The sequence below is a fragment of the Balaenoptera ricei genome, chromosome 15 (genome assembly GCF_028023285.1).
Source record: "Balaenoptera ricei isolate mBalRic1 chromosome 15, mBalRic1.hap2, whole genome shotgun sequence".
Taxonomy (NCBI): domain Eukaryota; kingdom Metazoa; phylum Chordata; class Mammalia; order Artiodactyla; family Balaenopteridae; genus Balaenoptera; species Balaenoptera ricei.
The window spans coordinates 72,703,634-72,715,326 of record NC_082653.1 but is presented as its reverse complement, the minus strand read 5'-3'; the positions used below and the strand labels follow the sequence as shown (position 1 = coordinate 72,715,326).

The 11,693-nt window shown below is 56.8% G+C and overlaps 2 protein-coding genes across 2 annotated transcripts; one reads left to right on the top strand and one right to left on the bottom strand.

Moving 5' to 3' along the window:
* The first annotated feature begins 1,224 nt into the window (after nucleotides 1–1,224).
* IL27 (interleukin 27) lies at nucleotides 1,225–5,848 on the top strand. The gene is made up of 5 exons (XM_059897775.1): nucleotides 1,225–1,255; nucleotides 3,321–3,493; nucleotides 3,578–3,676; nucleotides 4,557–4,715; nucleotides 5,597–5,848. Exons 1-5 carry the CDS (start codon nucleotides 1,225–1,227, stop codon nucleotides 5,846–5,848), a joined length of 714 nt encoding a protein of 237 aa, XP_059753758.1.
* A 249-nt stretch (nucleotides 5,849–6,097) lies between these two features.
* APOBR (apolipoprotein B receptor) lies at nucleotides 6,098–10,408 on the bottom strand. Its single transcript, XM_059896125.1, has 4 exons — nucleotides 10,341–10,408; nucleotides 7,334–10,000; nucleotides 6,980–7,242; nucleotides 6,098–6,889 (listed from the first exon to the last, which is right to left on the bottom strand). Exons 1-4 carry the CDS (start codon nucleotides 10,395–10,397, stop codon nucleotides 6,820–6,822), a joined length of 3,057 nt encoding a protein of 1,018 aa, XP_059752108.1. The 5' UTR covers nucleotides 10,398–10,408; the 3' UTR covers nucleotides 6,098–6,819.
* Between the last annotated feature and the right edge of the window lie 1,285 nt (nucleotides 10,409–11,693).

Sequence of the window (11,693 nt, the reverse complement as noted above, 5' to 3'; positions counted from 1 at the left end):
CCCCCTTGGTTTCTGTCTCACAGCAGGGACCCAGCAGGGAAACCCCATGGGTCCTAAAAGGAAAGTGGCAGCAGTGGGCTTGGGGGAAGACCAAGAAACCCCCATCTTCTCCCTGAAGATGGGAAATCCAGGGTGGGGCTGAGGGCGGGGCTGTGCTGGAAGGAAGATCTGTAACCAGCCCTGACGGCCCCTGACAGCCCTCTACAGAGCAGAAACACCAGAACTATCCTGGGACCTGGCTGAGCCCTGATTCTGACCTCACAGAAACCCCAACCTGGCCACAGACTGAGCCCTGACCCTGGTCATCAACTGAGCTCTCATCCCAGCCCAAGCCTGAGTCCTGACCTGAGTCACAGGCTCAGTCGGAACCTTGGCCGCAGACTGAGGTCTGTGCCCCATTTGGACTGAGCTCTAAGCCCAATCCTAACTGGCCCCATGCAGAGCCCCCAGGTCATTGATAGCTCTGACCCCAAACACAGGCAGAGGCAGGATGTTGGCCCCAGACAAAGCTCTGAGTCCAGCCCTAGACCAAGTCTTGATCAGAGTTATAGACTGAACGCTAATCCTAGATCTGCCTCTGGCTGAAGTCTGAGCTTGGCCCTGAATGAACGTGTTCTCATCCAGCCCTGACCCTGACTATAGACTGAACTCTGACTCTGCCCAGACTGAGACCCCACCGCCTCACACAAAACCTCATCCCAGCTACCCACTGAGCCCTGACTTCCCTGGCACTCCCTCCCTCAGCCATCTGGTAAACCAGAAGAGAGTAAGGATGACTCAAAACCCCAAGTCCCCTCTAATGGGCAATCCCCTTACCTGGCCATCCGTCTTTTGAAGGACAGTGAGCTGGTGATGGCACTAGGATGATGATGACAAAGAAGAGAAACAGGAGGGGGTTAGAGTCTCCGGGATCTACCAGCAAGCAGAGCGGGGTGGCTCACCCAAGAGTGGGGAAGTGAGGGGAGGGCTGGATCTGGTAGAGCAGCAGGGAGTCAGGAGCTGGGATTGACCAAAACCCCAGCTTCCCACCACCCTCACTGCACCTCCCACCCCCTCTGGGAAGGGAAATTACATTTCCCCATTTTAGCAAGGGGTGGTGAGAGGGAAGACTGAGTGAACACAAAGCCGAAAGTACAAGCAGGACGGAAAGTGAAACCGGGCGCAGCCCCCAGTATAAGACTCCCCCTGCCCGGGAGATGGCTGTCCAAAGAGGCTGGCCCCACCATGGGCCAGATGGCAGGCGACCTTGGCTGGCGTGAGTTTGAGGCCAGGGCTGGGGCAGAGGGGTGGGGGACTTGGCTGAGACTGGGCAGAGGATGGGTGAGCTTGCCTGCTGTGGATGGGCGCCAAGGGCTGAGGTGCTACTATGTGGGCAAGACTAAGGATACAGGATACAGCTGACTGGAGGATGGGAGTGACACAGGCATAAACTGGGGAGAGGGGCTGGGGCAAAGGGGTAGTGATCAAGCCAGGGCTGGGCAGAGGATGGGGCAGGGCAGGTTGGCTGGCATGAATGGGGGGCCAGGGTTCTGTAGAAGGGTGGAAGTTTGGTGAGGGCTGGGCTGAGGATGGGAAGACTTGACTGGCATGAATGGGGAGAGTTGGGCAGGCGCTTTGACCAGGATCAGGACCAGGCGCATAAATGAAGCGTTTATTTGGGGTGAATGAGCAGGGGCCAATCAGCTTGGCTGAGAACTGGGGCTGGCTAGAGGAAGAACAGCAGGAGCAGGGGGCTGGGGCCAAGGAGTCAGCAGCCTAACTGGGTCAAGGGTCTGGAGTTTGAAGCTTGGAAGGAGGTCCAAGCTACAGCTGGTGGCTGAAGAGCTCAGAGGCTGGAAAGAGAGCTCTAGACAGAGGAGCCGATGGTAGGGTCAGGGTAGGGACCAAGGACTGAAAGACGGGGACAGAACCTTCAAAGGCCGGGCAAAAGCCCCAGGATTGGCTGCAGAGGGGAAGGAGAAACCAAGGGAAGGGTCTGGGGACTCCAGAGCTCAGAAAGCAGGGGGTCAGTAGGAGACGGCACAGTTCAGTTCTGGGTGGGCAATATCCACCAGGGCCTGGGGGTGCCCATCCATAGAGCTAGGAAGAACCCCACTCTGCCTTAAGTCTCCAGGGTGCCAGAGTGGCCCCCAAGCCAGGGAGCCTGAATGCTACAGATTGCAGGCATGACCCACCACCTGTGTAAGTCCATGGGGTAGTGGAAGCGCCCAGAATCTCCCCTTAGTCTTTACTGAGAGGACATTTCGAGGAGCAGAGCCCAGGGCTTAGAGATCAAGAATGGATAGGAAAGAGGCATGGAGAGAAGGGGGAGCAGGAATAGACTTCGACTTAGTGACCAGTTTTGGTTTGGGTTTCGAGGAGAATTGTGTAACTCCCTAGTGATTGCTAGATTTCCTCTCCCTGAAGAAGAAACTGCCGTCTTCCCAGAGCTCCAGCCCCACTGCCCCTCTTCCTTCTTTCCAGGAAATGCAGGGCAGGAAGCACTTTCAGAAATCAGCCAGTCTGACTCCCCCATTTTACAGATGGGAGCCTGAGGCACAGAGATAAGACGTGACTTGCTCAAGGGAAGAACCCAAATGAGAAACAGAGGTTCAGCCTCCCATTCCAGACCCTCCTCCCTCTCCTGGCACCCCGTGTTCCTCCCACCCTGCAGAGTGATCTACCTGCCTTGGGGGAGGCTGGACCAATCTGTCCTTCTGACTCCCTGGGATAGAGCCTCAGCATCATCAGCCCACCCCTGGGACCCCGGTTCAGGCCATCAGAGCCACCTGGCTGAGCCCGGGGAATCCTTGGCAGAACAGACCGTGCCCACTCCAGGGGAGGTGGCGGTCTCCTCTGAGTTCCCTGGGGGAAGCATGCAGGCTCTGCATTTGGGCAGATCTGGAATCCAGTCCTGGTCCCCTCACCCTCTGGCTATGTGCCCTTGGGCAAGTCAACCTCACTGAGCCTCACTTTCCCCATCTGCAAAATAGGGAGAATAATAGCACCCAGGCTGCCACATACCCTTGTGCAGTTTGTTCACTGAGAAAGACACTTGGCCAAGGGAGATAGTGGGGTTCAAGATCCAGCCCGAGATCTGCTTGCAAAGGCGGGCACTCTGTGCACGACTGTATCTGCCTGGGGGAAGGGGCACTTTCCTTTCACTGTACAGAGATGCCATATAGTGTCTCAACAGCTTGTTAGTGGTTTTGAGGGGTCAGTGAGATGACACACAGAGTGTGCCTGTAGCACAGGCTCAGAAAAGGCACGGTCCCTTCCTTTTCCTGAGTTCTTCTCCAGCTCTTCCCCTCATCTTGCCCACCCCCTCCTCATTGCTCCAGGGCTCAGCCTTTTGCTGCTCTCCTTGCTCCTGGCTCGAGCTGGTGTCTGGGGATTCCCGAGGCCCCCAGGGAGGCCCCTCCGGAGCCTGCAGGAGTTGCAGAGGGAGTTCAAGGTCAGCCTGCATCTCGCCAGGAAGCTGCTCTCCGAGGTTCGGGTCCAGGCCCGTGACTTTGTGAGTCTCCCTAATGCAGCTGGCTCTGGGGATGGGAAGATCCGCAATCCCCTCGGGCCCCCACTAAAAGACCTTGCCCCATAGGCTGAATCTCACCTGCCAGGAGTGAACCTGGACCTTCTGCCCCTGGGAGAGCAGCTCCCCAACGTTTCCCTGACCTTCCAGGCCTGGCGTGGCCTCTCTGTGAGTGGCGGACTGGCGGGGTGGGACAGGCAAACTGGCAATAAGGCTGGGTTGGGGGGATGGAGATAAAGTTGGGGATTGAATTGAAGATGGATTTGGGGATAAATTGAGGGAGAGAATCTGGATGAGGCTGGGTAGGTCACTGAATATAAAGATGAGGCTGGAATAAAGAAATGGCGTTAGGAAGAAGGTAAGAATGAAGTTGAGCAAGGAAAGATGTGGGGATGGGAACAGAATGGGATTGGGGTTAGAGATTAGTATGGAGGAGGCGTGGAGTTGGTATTATGAGTGAGAACGATAAGAGGTTAGGGATGGGAAGAAGGTTGGGGATGAGAGTGAAAATGAAGTGGGGATAGAGAAAGAATGGGGGTCGCTGGTGAGGATGGGAATGGAATGGGGTTGGGTAGAGTTGGAGATGGGATGGAGAGATGGTGACATTGAGGCTGGACACATGAAAGAGGGATGGAATTGGGATAAGAATGGGAACAAGGATGGGAAAGAAGTTGAAGACAGAATGAAAACAAGTGAGGAGATGGAGATGGGGCGGGGCGGTAGAGAAGGGAATGGAATGGGGTTGTGGATAGAGAGTGACAGAAGGATGGAGATGGGCTTGGGGGTTGGAGATGAGTTCGGGTGTGACTGAAAATGAGGTTGGAAAAGGAGATAGGATAGAGATCAGAGACAGTGGAGATGGGAATGGTGATGAACATAGGAAGGGAGTAGGGATGGAGATGGGGTTAAGGATGAGAATAGATATGGGGATGGAATGGGGATTGGAGTTCATGCTGGGAATGGGACCCAAATAGAGATGAGGTTGGGTTTGAAGTGGGTCATCCTTGGCCTGCAGGCCTTTCCTGATGCCTTCCCTCCCCTTCCATAGGACCCAGAAAGACTCCGCTTCCTCTCCATGACACTTCACCCCTTCCATACCCTGTTGGGAGGGCTGGGGAGGCAGGGGTTCTGGACCAGTTCAGAGAGGTTGCAACTGTGGGCCATGAGGCTGGATCTCCGAGATTTGCAGCAGCATCTCCACTTCCAGGTAGAGTGCCCACCCACCCTCCTCGACCCCCAGAGACTAACACCCAAAATTGAGGCTCATTGGTTCCCTTTTAAAACACCCCTTGCCCAGAGGTAGGATAAGTCTGGAAGGAGATGCTCCAGATCCTCTGAGTGTGTGTGTGTGTGTGTGTGTGTGTGTGTGTGTGTGTGTATGTGTAGGTGTACCAGGTCCTACCTCTACCCCCTGAATCTCTGCCTTCTCTTGGGGTCTTGGTCTTAAATGACAGAAGCCAGGACAGCATCTGGCGTGAGCAGGCCCTACGGCAAAGTACGTTCCCTTCTCCCTCATCCTCTGACATCACCAGATTCTCCTGAACATTTCAAAGGGAAATAGGAATTTTACCCTTAATAAAAGAATAGAAAATGAAAACAGCATAAAAACTAACCATATCACCTTTCTGCCCATTTCTGATCTTAAGACAACCCTTAAGAGAGGAACTTCCAGTTCCCTGATGGCCTAGTGGTTAGGACTCCAGGCTTTCACTGCCGGGGACCGGGTTCTATCCCTGGTAGGGGAACATCCCGAAAGCCCCATGACACAGCAAAAAAAAAAAAAGAGAGAGAGAGAGAAAGAGAGGACCTTCCAGAGCCCCCAGTCCCCCGGGCAGTCCTGGATGAGTGAGAGCCAGCTCCATGAGCACCATCTTGCTCTGTGACTTCCATTTTTTTGAACCAAAAAAAAAAATCAGGCAGTTCACATGAAACGATGACGTAATGGAAGATGTGAAGTAGGGGTTGTCCAGGGAAATCATGCCCTTGTGGTCTCTGATGTCATTCTGCACCACTGGGCACATAAAGAAACAAGGATTCACTCAGGGTCTCAGGCGGGCCATTCTCTGACCCATGGGTCTCTCCCCACAGGTGCTGGCTGCAGGATTCAACCTGCCTGAGGAGGAGGAGAATGAGGAGGGGGAGGGGCTGCTCCCAGGGGCTCTGGGCGGCCCCTTGCAGATGTCAGCCCAGGTGTCCTGGCCCCAGCTCCTCTACACCTACCAGTCGCTACACTCCTTGGAAATTGTCTTGTCTCGGGCGGTGAGGGACTTGCTGCTGCTTTCCCAGGCCGGGAACTCAGCCCAGGCCTTGGGGTTCCCCACACCCAGCTCCCAGCCCTGATGGAGGGTGACTTCTTAGCCCCTTCCCTCCACCCATCAGGACTTGAGGACTGGAGTCTGGGCCAGCAGACAGGCTCCGGCTCATCTGCCTTAGACAAGGCACGACTCCACTGGTGTCCCGCCCCAGACCCTATCCAATAACTTAAGGCCCCTCCAGTCCTTGCCAGATATTTATTTCTTAGATATTTATTTATTGTTTAGAAAAATGGTTTATTTATTGTTTCGGGGACCTGCTAGTCATCCTCAGACTAGGCTGCCACGCTGGGTGCCTAATAAAGCACTCTCACCCTCTCTCTGCCTCGGCTTCTTTTCAGAGAAGGGGTGCCTGACATGCAAAGGGGCCCTGGAACAGAGTCTGCAGCTTCTGGTTACCCTGGACTCCTCTCTGATCTTACATTTTTGGGGTTCCTGGCCCACCTTCCCCCACTCTGGCTTGTTCAGCTGGTGGCTGCCGTAGTAACCAGCGGAGTTCTGAGACTGAGCTCCCATTTCGGAAGCTCAAGGCAGCTGGTCTGCTTCTCTTTGATTGCAAATGGAGCACCACTGGCCCTCCTGACCTTTTCCTCGAGGCCGGCTTCAGCCCCAGAGGTTTGCGTTAGTCCTACACGGCTCTCCAGGGCCTGGTGGGGGGTTGAGAATGGGGGGGTCGAGGAGTGGGCGCAGTAGAGAGGGAAGGCTGTGGGGAGAACTGTCTCTGTCCTCGCTCAGTCCTCCAAGCAGCTGAGACAGGTTGGGGAGGTAGGCAAGGCAGGCCATCAGAGAGAGGTGACCCCAGCGGGGCAGTGGTCCACCAGCCACATTGCAGAGTCAGACTCCTTAAGTTCATGGTTCGCGCAGACATCTGGTTCTGTCTGCTCCGTGAATGACACATCAAGAAACTAAGGCCCAGAGGGTGGAAAGGACACGTCCAAAGCGGCAGAGGGAGTCAGGCTGAGCAGGGTTCAACCCAGCCTTCCGAGCCTCACGTCCCAGTCACTGGGGCTTTGGCTGGCCCAGCCTGGCTCGCAGCTCCTGCATCATGCCAGGGTGTGCCAGGCCAAACCTGCAGACGGAAGACAGGCCGTGGGAGCTGGTGTCCAGATGCCGTCAGCCTCCTCCCCATCCCAGGCCGGTCACCTCACCCTGTGCTTACCTCTGTCCCAGGGGCCTTCTGGCTGGCAATGGAGTCCCTTCAGGGCTGGAGGAGCTTGGCTCTGGGGGGTGCTCTGGCTCGAGAAGTCTCTGTTCGGGGGCTACCAGCTCTCCCTCCGGTGGGGGGCTGGGAGGCTCCTCCGGTTGCTCAGGGGCGGGGGTCCGTCGGAAGGAGGGCCGGGAGCGGCGCTGCGAGGAGCTGCGGGAAAGGAGTACTCGGCTCCTCGGGACAGAGACATCCAGGCGAGACCCAGGCAGCAGGGCCTACGGGGAAGAGGGCACGGGGTACCACGGGGCCGGCTTCAGCTTCGAGACTCTGCTTTGTCCAGCCCAGGACGCTACCTGGAGCCCTCACCTCGCTCCAGCTGCTGTGAGTACCCCCTCTGGCGCTCCCGGTGGCCTCCCTGCATGGTCCAGGCTCAGCCTCTGCAGGGTCCTGGTTGGTTGACTGGTCCTCTTGGCCCTGGACGTCCTCCAGGCCTTCTGGATCCACCTCCTTGGCCTCTGCCTTTTGGTCTCCAGTCACCTCGATATCCTCCACCTCAAGGGGCCTTTGTGCCTCTCCCTCGGGGTGCTTGTCCCCATGCTGCCCCTCACTGCTTTGCCCCTGCTCCCTCGCTTGCCATCCTCCAGCCTCTTCTTCCCCCAGCGTGTGCCCTCCTGGGAGGCCCTCTACCCTCACCACCTGGGAGCCCGAGGTAACGCCATCCATCCCCCAGCTTCCTTCTGCTACTGCGGATTCCTCCACCTCAGCCTGCTCTCCCCCGGGCTCACCCTCCCGAGTGGCCTCAGAAGCCTCTCCTTGGCCACCTCTGCCAGGCACCTCCTCCTCTGCTGAGCCCTCCAGGCCAAACTCCTGCCCACCTGTTTTCTCCCCCTCTGCAGCCTCTACCAGGTCCTCACCTCCGCCGGCTTCCTCTCTCCCTTCTGAATCCCGGTCTCTCCCGAATGCTTCCTCAGCCTCTCTGCCGGGCCTGTCCCCAGTCCCAGGAGCCCTTCCATCCAGAGCTGCCTTATCCTCCACGATCTCGGTAGCCAAAGAATTTGTCTCCATGTCGTTGCTGTCCTGGAGACTCGGAGCCTCCGCCTCCAGCCTCCAGCCTCTCCTGGATGTTCTGTCTGCCCCCCAGGGCACGGCGGCCTCCACCTCCTCCTCCTTGGTTTCTGTGATGTCTGACTCTCCCAATGACTGGACGGTCCCTGCTTCTGCTCCCTGCCTTCCACCCAGCTCCTGGTTCTCCGCTCCAGGGGCCTCCCCCTCCTCTGCTTCATGCCAGGCTTCCTTTACTTTCATCCACTCCCCGCCTGCCTCTGGGACCTCTGGTCGTGCAGACTCTCGGCCTCCTTCAGCCTCAGCCACCGGTGCCTGGCCTCCTGTAGCCTCCTCCTTCCCCTCTTCAGCATCTGCTTTTTCCTCCCGGGTGTTCCCTGTCTCCACATCCCTTCTTCTGTCTTCCCAGGCTTCAGCCACAGAGCTGTTAGGTTCTACATACCCCACGTTCCTGGGATATTCCTCCAGGCTCCTGTCTGTCTCCTCTCTGCTCAGGGCTGGAATGCTCCAGAGCTCTTCCTTACATGCCTGCCCTTCCTCAGGTTGCTCTGTGGGGGTCTGGGGGCCTCCCACCAGCTCAGGTTCTTGGCCTTCAGTGACCCTGTGCTCAAGGCCACCCCACCCCACCTCCAGTGCTTCCCCCCTGGTCTCAGCCTCTTCCTCACCCCTCTCCCTGCTGCACTCCTTCTTGGGCCTGGCCTCTGGGGTTGCCTCCAAGTCAACATCACCTTCAGCCTCATTTGCTACTTTGTCCTGGAGCAGCTCAGCCTCTGCAGCCCAGCAACTCTTCTGCTGCTCCTCGGCCTCCTCTGCCTGCACCGCCTCCTTGAGACTGGTCTGAGCAGCCCTGATCTCTGAGTCTTGCCTCTCCACAGCCTCTTCCTCAGCCTGATCTGCCTGGCCCTCAAAGCCCTCCCCTCCCTCCGCCTCTGACTCCTGACCTTCCTCAGCTTCCCTCCCTGCTGCCTGGTGCTTGGCCGCTTCTTCCACTCTCTCAGTTCCCAGGGCCTGGGTCTGTTTGGGGAACAGGCTCACTTCAGCCTCTCTATTCTCATCCACCTCCTCCTCCTCCTGGTCTCCCTTGGAGATCTCCTCTAGGGCCCAGACTCTCCCAGTACCCTCTGGGATCCTTTCTCTTGGGACTGCCCCATGTTCAGTCTCCCCAACCCCTGGGAGGTCAGCCTCCTCCCTGCCTGAGGTTTCCCTGTCCTCAGATTCTGCCCCTGGCTCCTGTGTCCCCTGTGCCCTTGTGCTTTGGCCACCCCTTACCACTACCACCTCTTCTTCCCTCCCAGCCCCTTTGGCCCCAGGCCCCTGGATCTCCTCTGCAGCTGTCTCATCAACCCCATGCTCTGACTCCTTTCTGTCCTCTGCCACATTTTGCCCATCAACACTCACCTTCCGCTCAAGCTCCTTGTGCCAGGTCCCCTCTGACTCCGCCCCTCCAGCCACCCCTGGCTCTGTTGCCCTGACCTCTTCCTCCTCCTCCTCCCGTTCCCAGGTTCTCAGTGTCTCCTCTCTCTTCACTTCCTGCTCATTGGGCTGCTGACTGTCCTGCGCTTGGCTACTCCTGTCTCGACCAGCCTCAGACCCTGCCTCAGACTTCTTTCTGGGCTCCAGGGGGATACTTGAATGCTGGCATCTAGTGGCCGTGGCTGCCTCCCAGGCCCCAGTGTCCTGCCTATCTGCTTGAGACCCATGGGATCTGCCTTCTCCCCCACCCCAGGTCTGTTCTGTAGCTGAGCTTTCCTCCTGGCATCTTCCAGCCTCTCCAGGCCCTCTCAGCCCTCCATCCCCCTTGCTTTGGCTGCCTCCAAGGCCCTCCACGGCCTCCTGGGCTTCCTCCTCCACCTTCCCCCCAAGCCTTCTTGCAGCCACCTCCCCCAGTTCCTCAGCTGCACACGCCTCCCTCCTCTCTGCAGTGGGGACATCATCTCCCATAAGGTAGGAGACAAAGGTGCTGAAAGACTCCTAGAAGAAAAGAGGGATGGGGACAAAGGTATTAAGGGGACGCCCAGCCCTCTCCCTCGGGGCCCTGGGCCAGAGGGACTCGGGAGAAGGAAGAGGGGTTCTAGGATCTAGGAGGAGGAGGGGGACAGGATCTGCAGAAGGAGCAGGAAAGGGCCTAGATTAGAGGTGTGTGGATGTGTTTGTGGAGATGAGGGGATTGAAATCCAGAGAAGATCGGGCTAGCAGTCTGTCTGATCCTGGGGAAGGAATCTTGAGTCTGAGGAGAAGCTCAAAGGGAGAAAGGAAGGTGAGGCCCCAGGGAGCAGGGTGAAAATCTCTGGCCTCTCTTTGCCCCTCTCACCAGTGCCCCCCTCAAGGCCTGATGCAGCCCAGGGAGATGTAGCCGGAGGAAATCCATCCTGTCTGTCTCTGTCTGTGTGTCCAGAAAGCTGACAATGATTGTCCCCACCCACCAAGCCAGTCTTCCCCAGGACCTAAGACACTTCCTCTTCCCCTGTCTCTCCCTGACGCATCCCCACCCCGAGCCCTGCCCACCTTCTGCAATGCCCACAGCTGCTTCCAGCCCAGGTTGGGAAATGGGTGTATATCACACAGGGGACTCAGGTGGTGTACATTCGGAGCTAAAGGGCAAGGGAGGAGGACCCAAAGGAAAAAGCAGGAGCAGAAGACCTCAAAATTGGGGAGGGGGGAGGGGGCATGTGGCAACTGCAGCTCAAGTGACTCAGGTCTTGTATTTACACCTCAGCCGTTTCCGTCTCCCCCCAAAGCCACAGCCTCTCTGTGAGAGGAAGCTGGGGTTTGTGGTTCCTGTTTTGCCTGGGGACAAGGAGTAGGAGTGAGGAGGGGGCTGGTAAGAGCGCTGGCTTCTCATTTCAGGGTCATTAATGCTTGCCCAAGAGGAAGAAGGGGCTGGATTGGTGGCTCCAATGCCCATTCCCTCACCTGTAGTCATTCTTGCGAAACGAAACTTGGCTAAACTTTGTACTGTGGTTATTCACGTCTACCTCCTACCCTCCTTTGAGTTCCTTGAAGGTGGAGGCCATGTATGACATGTTGCTGAATTTCTAGAGCCCTGCATGGGTAGTAGGACCCCATTTTTCATTGGTTGAGTGATCTGGGAAGCAGACCAAAGGGGGTACATTTCAAACAGCAGTCTGAGGGCCTGGTGGTGAGAAAGAGCTGGGAGAGGTGGGCACTGACTGTTGGAAGCCCACAAGAGAGATTAGCAGGGGAAAGACGTGATGAAGAAAATTCAGGATGTTGCTTTACCACCTAGAGGAAGGTAAGAGAATAATCGCTGCTTATCTGGGACTTTGTGAAGTGACCTTAATCGACACCTCTTCCTTGGGTCCCCTCCCTGAGCCTCACTTTCCAAATTTCCAATTAGAGGAACTAGATGAGATCACAGAATCAGAATCTTGGGCCTTAGAATCATCTGGTCTAAGCACCCTTAATGCAGGCAGGAATCCTGCGGCAGCCAGCTCAGCCAGCACCCCTGCCTCCGGTGCTCTATTTCTTATTGCCGAGTCTCTAAGGTCACCTTTAGGTCTAACGTTGTATGTTCATCAGTAACTTTCCTTTTTTGTTTTCTCATCTGTAAAACCAGGGTTGAACTACTACTTTGGTTCTAAGGTAATTTGAGAAAAGGTCTCTCTTAACCACCTTGGATACTGCCAACAGACAATTCATGAAA

Coding starts and splice junctions, on each gene's coding strand:
- IL27 (XM_059897775.1), top strand. CDS start 1,225: ATGGGCCAGATGGCAGGCGACCTTGGCTGGC. Junction 1,256..3,320: donor GGCAGGCGACCTTGGCTGGC/GTGAGTTTGAGG, acceptor TCATTGCTCCAG/GGCTCAGCCTTTTGCTGCTC. Junction 4,716..5,596: donor AGCAGCATCTCCACTTCCAG/GTAGAGTGCCCA, acceptor CTCTCCCCACAG/GTGCTGGCTGCAGGATTCAA.
- APOBR (XM_059896125.1), bottom strand. CDS start 10,397: ATGGATTTCCTCCGGCTACATCTCCCTGGGCTGCATCAGGCCTTGAGG. Junction 7,243..7,333: donor CTCACAGCAGCTGGAGCGAG/GTGAGGGCTCCA, acceptor TCTTCCCCGTAG/GCCCTGCTGCCTGGGTCTCG. Junction 6,890..6,979: donor AGAAGGCCCCTGGGACAGAG/GTAAGCACAGGG, acceptor TTCCGTCTGCAG/GTTTGGCCTGGCACACCCTG.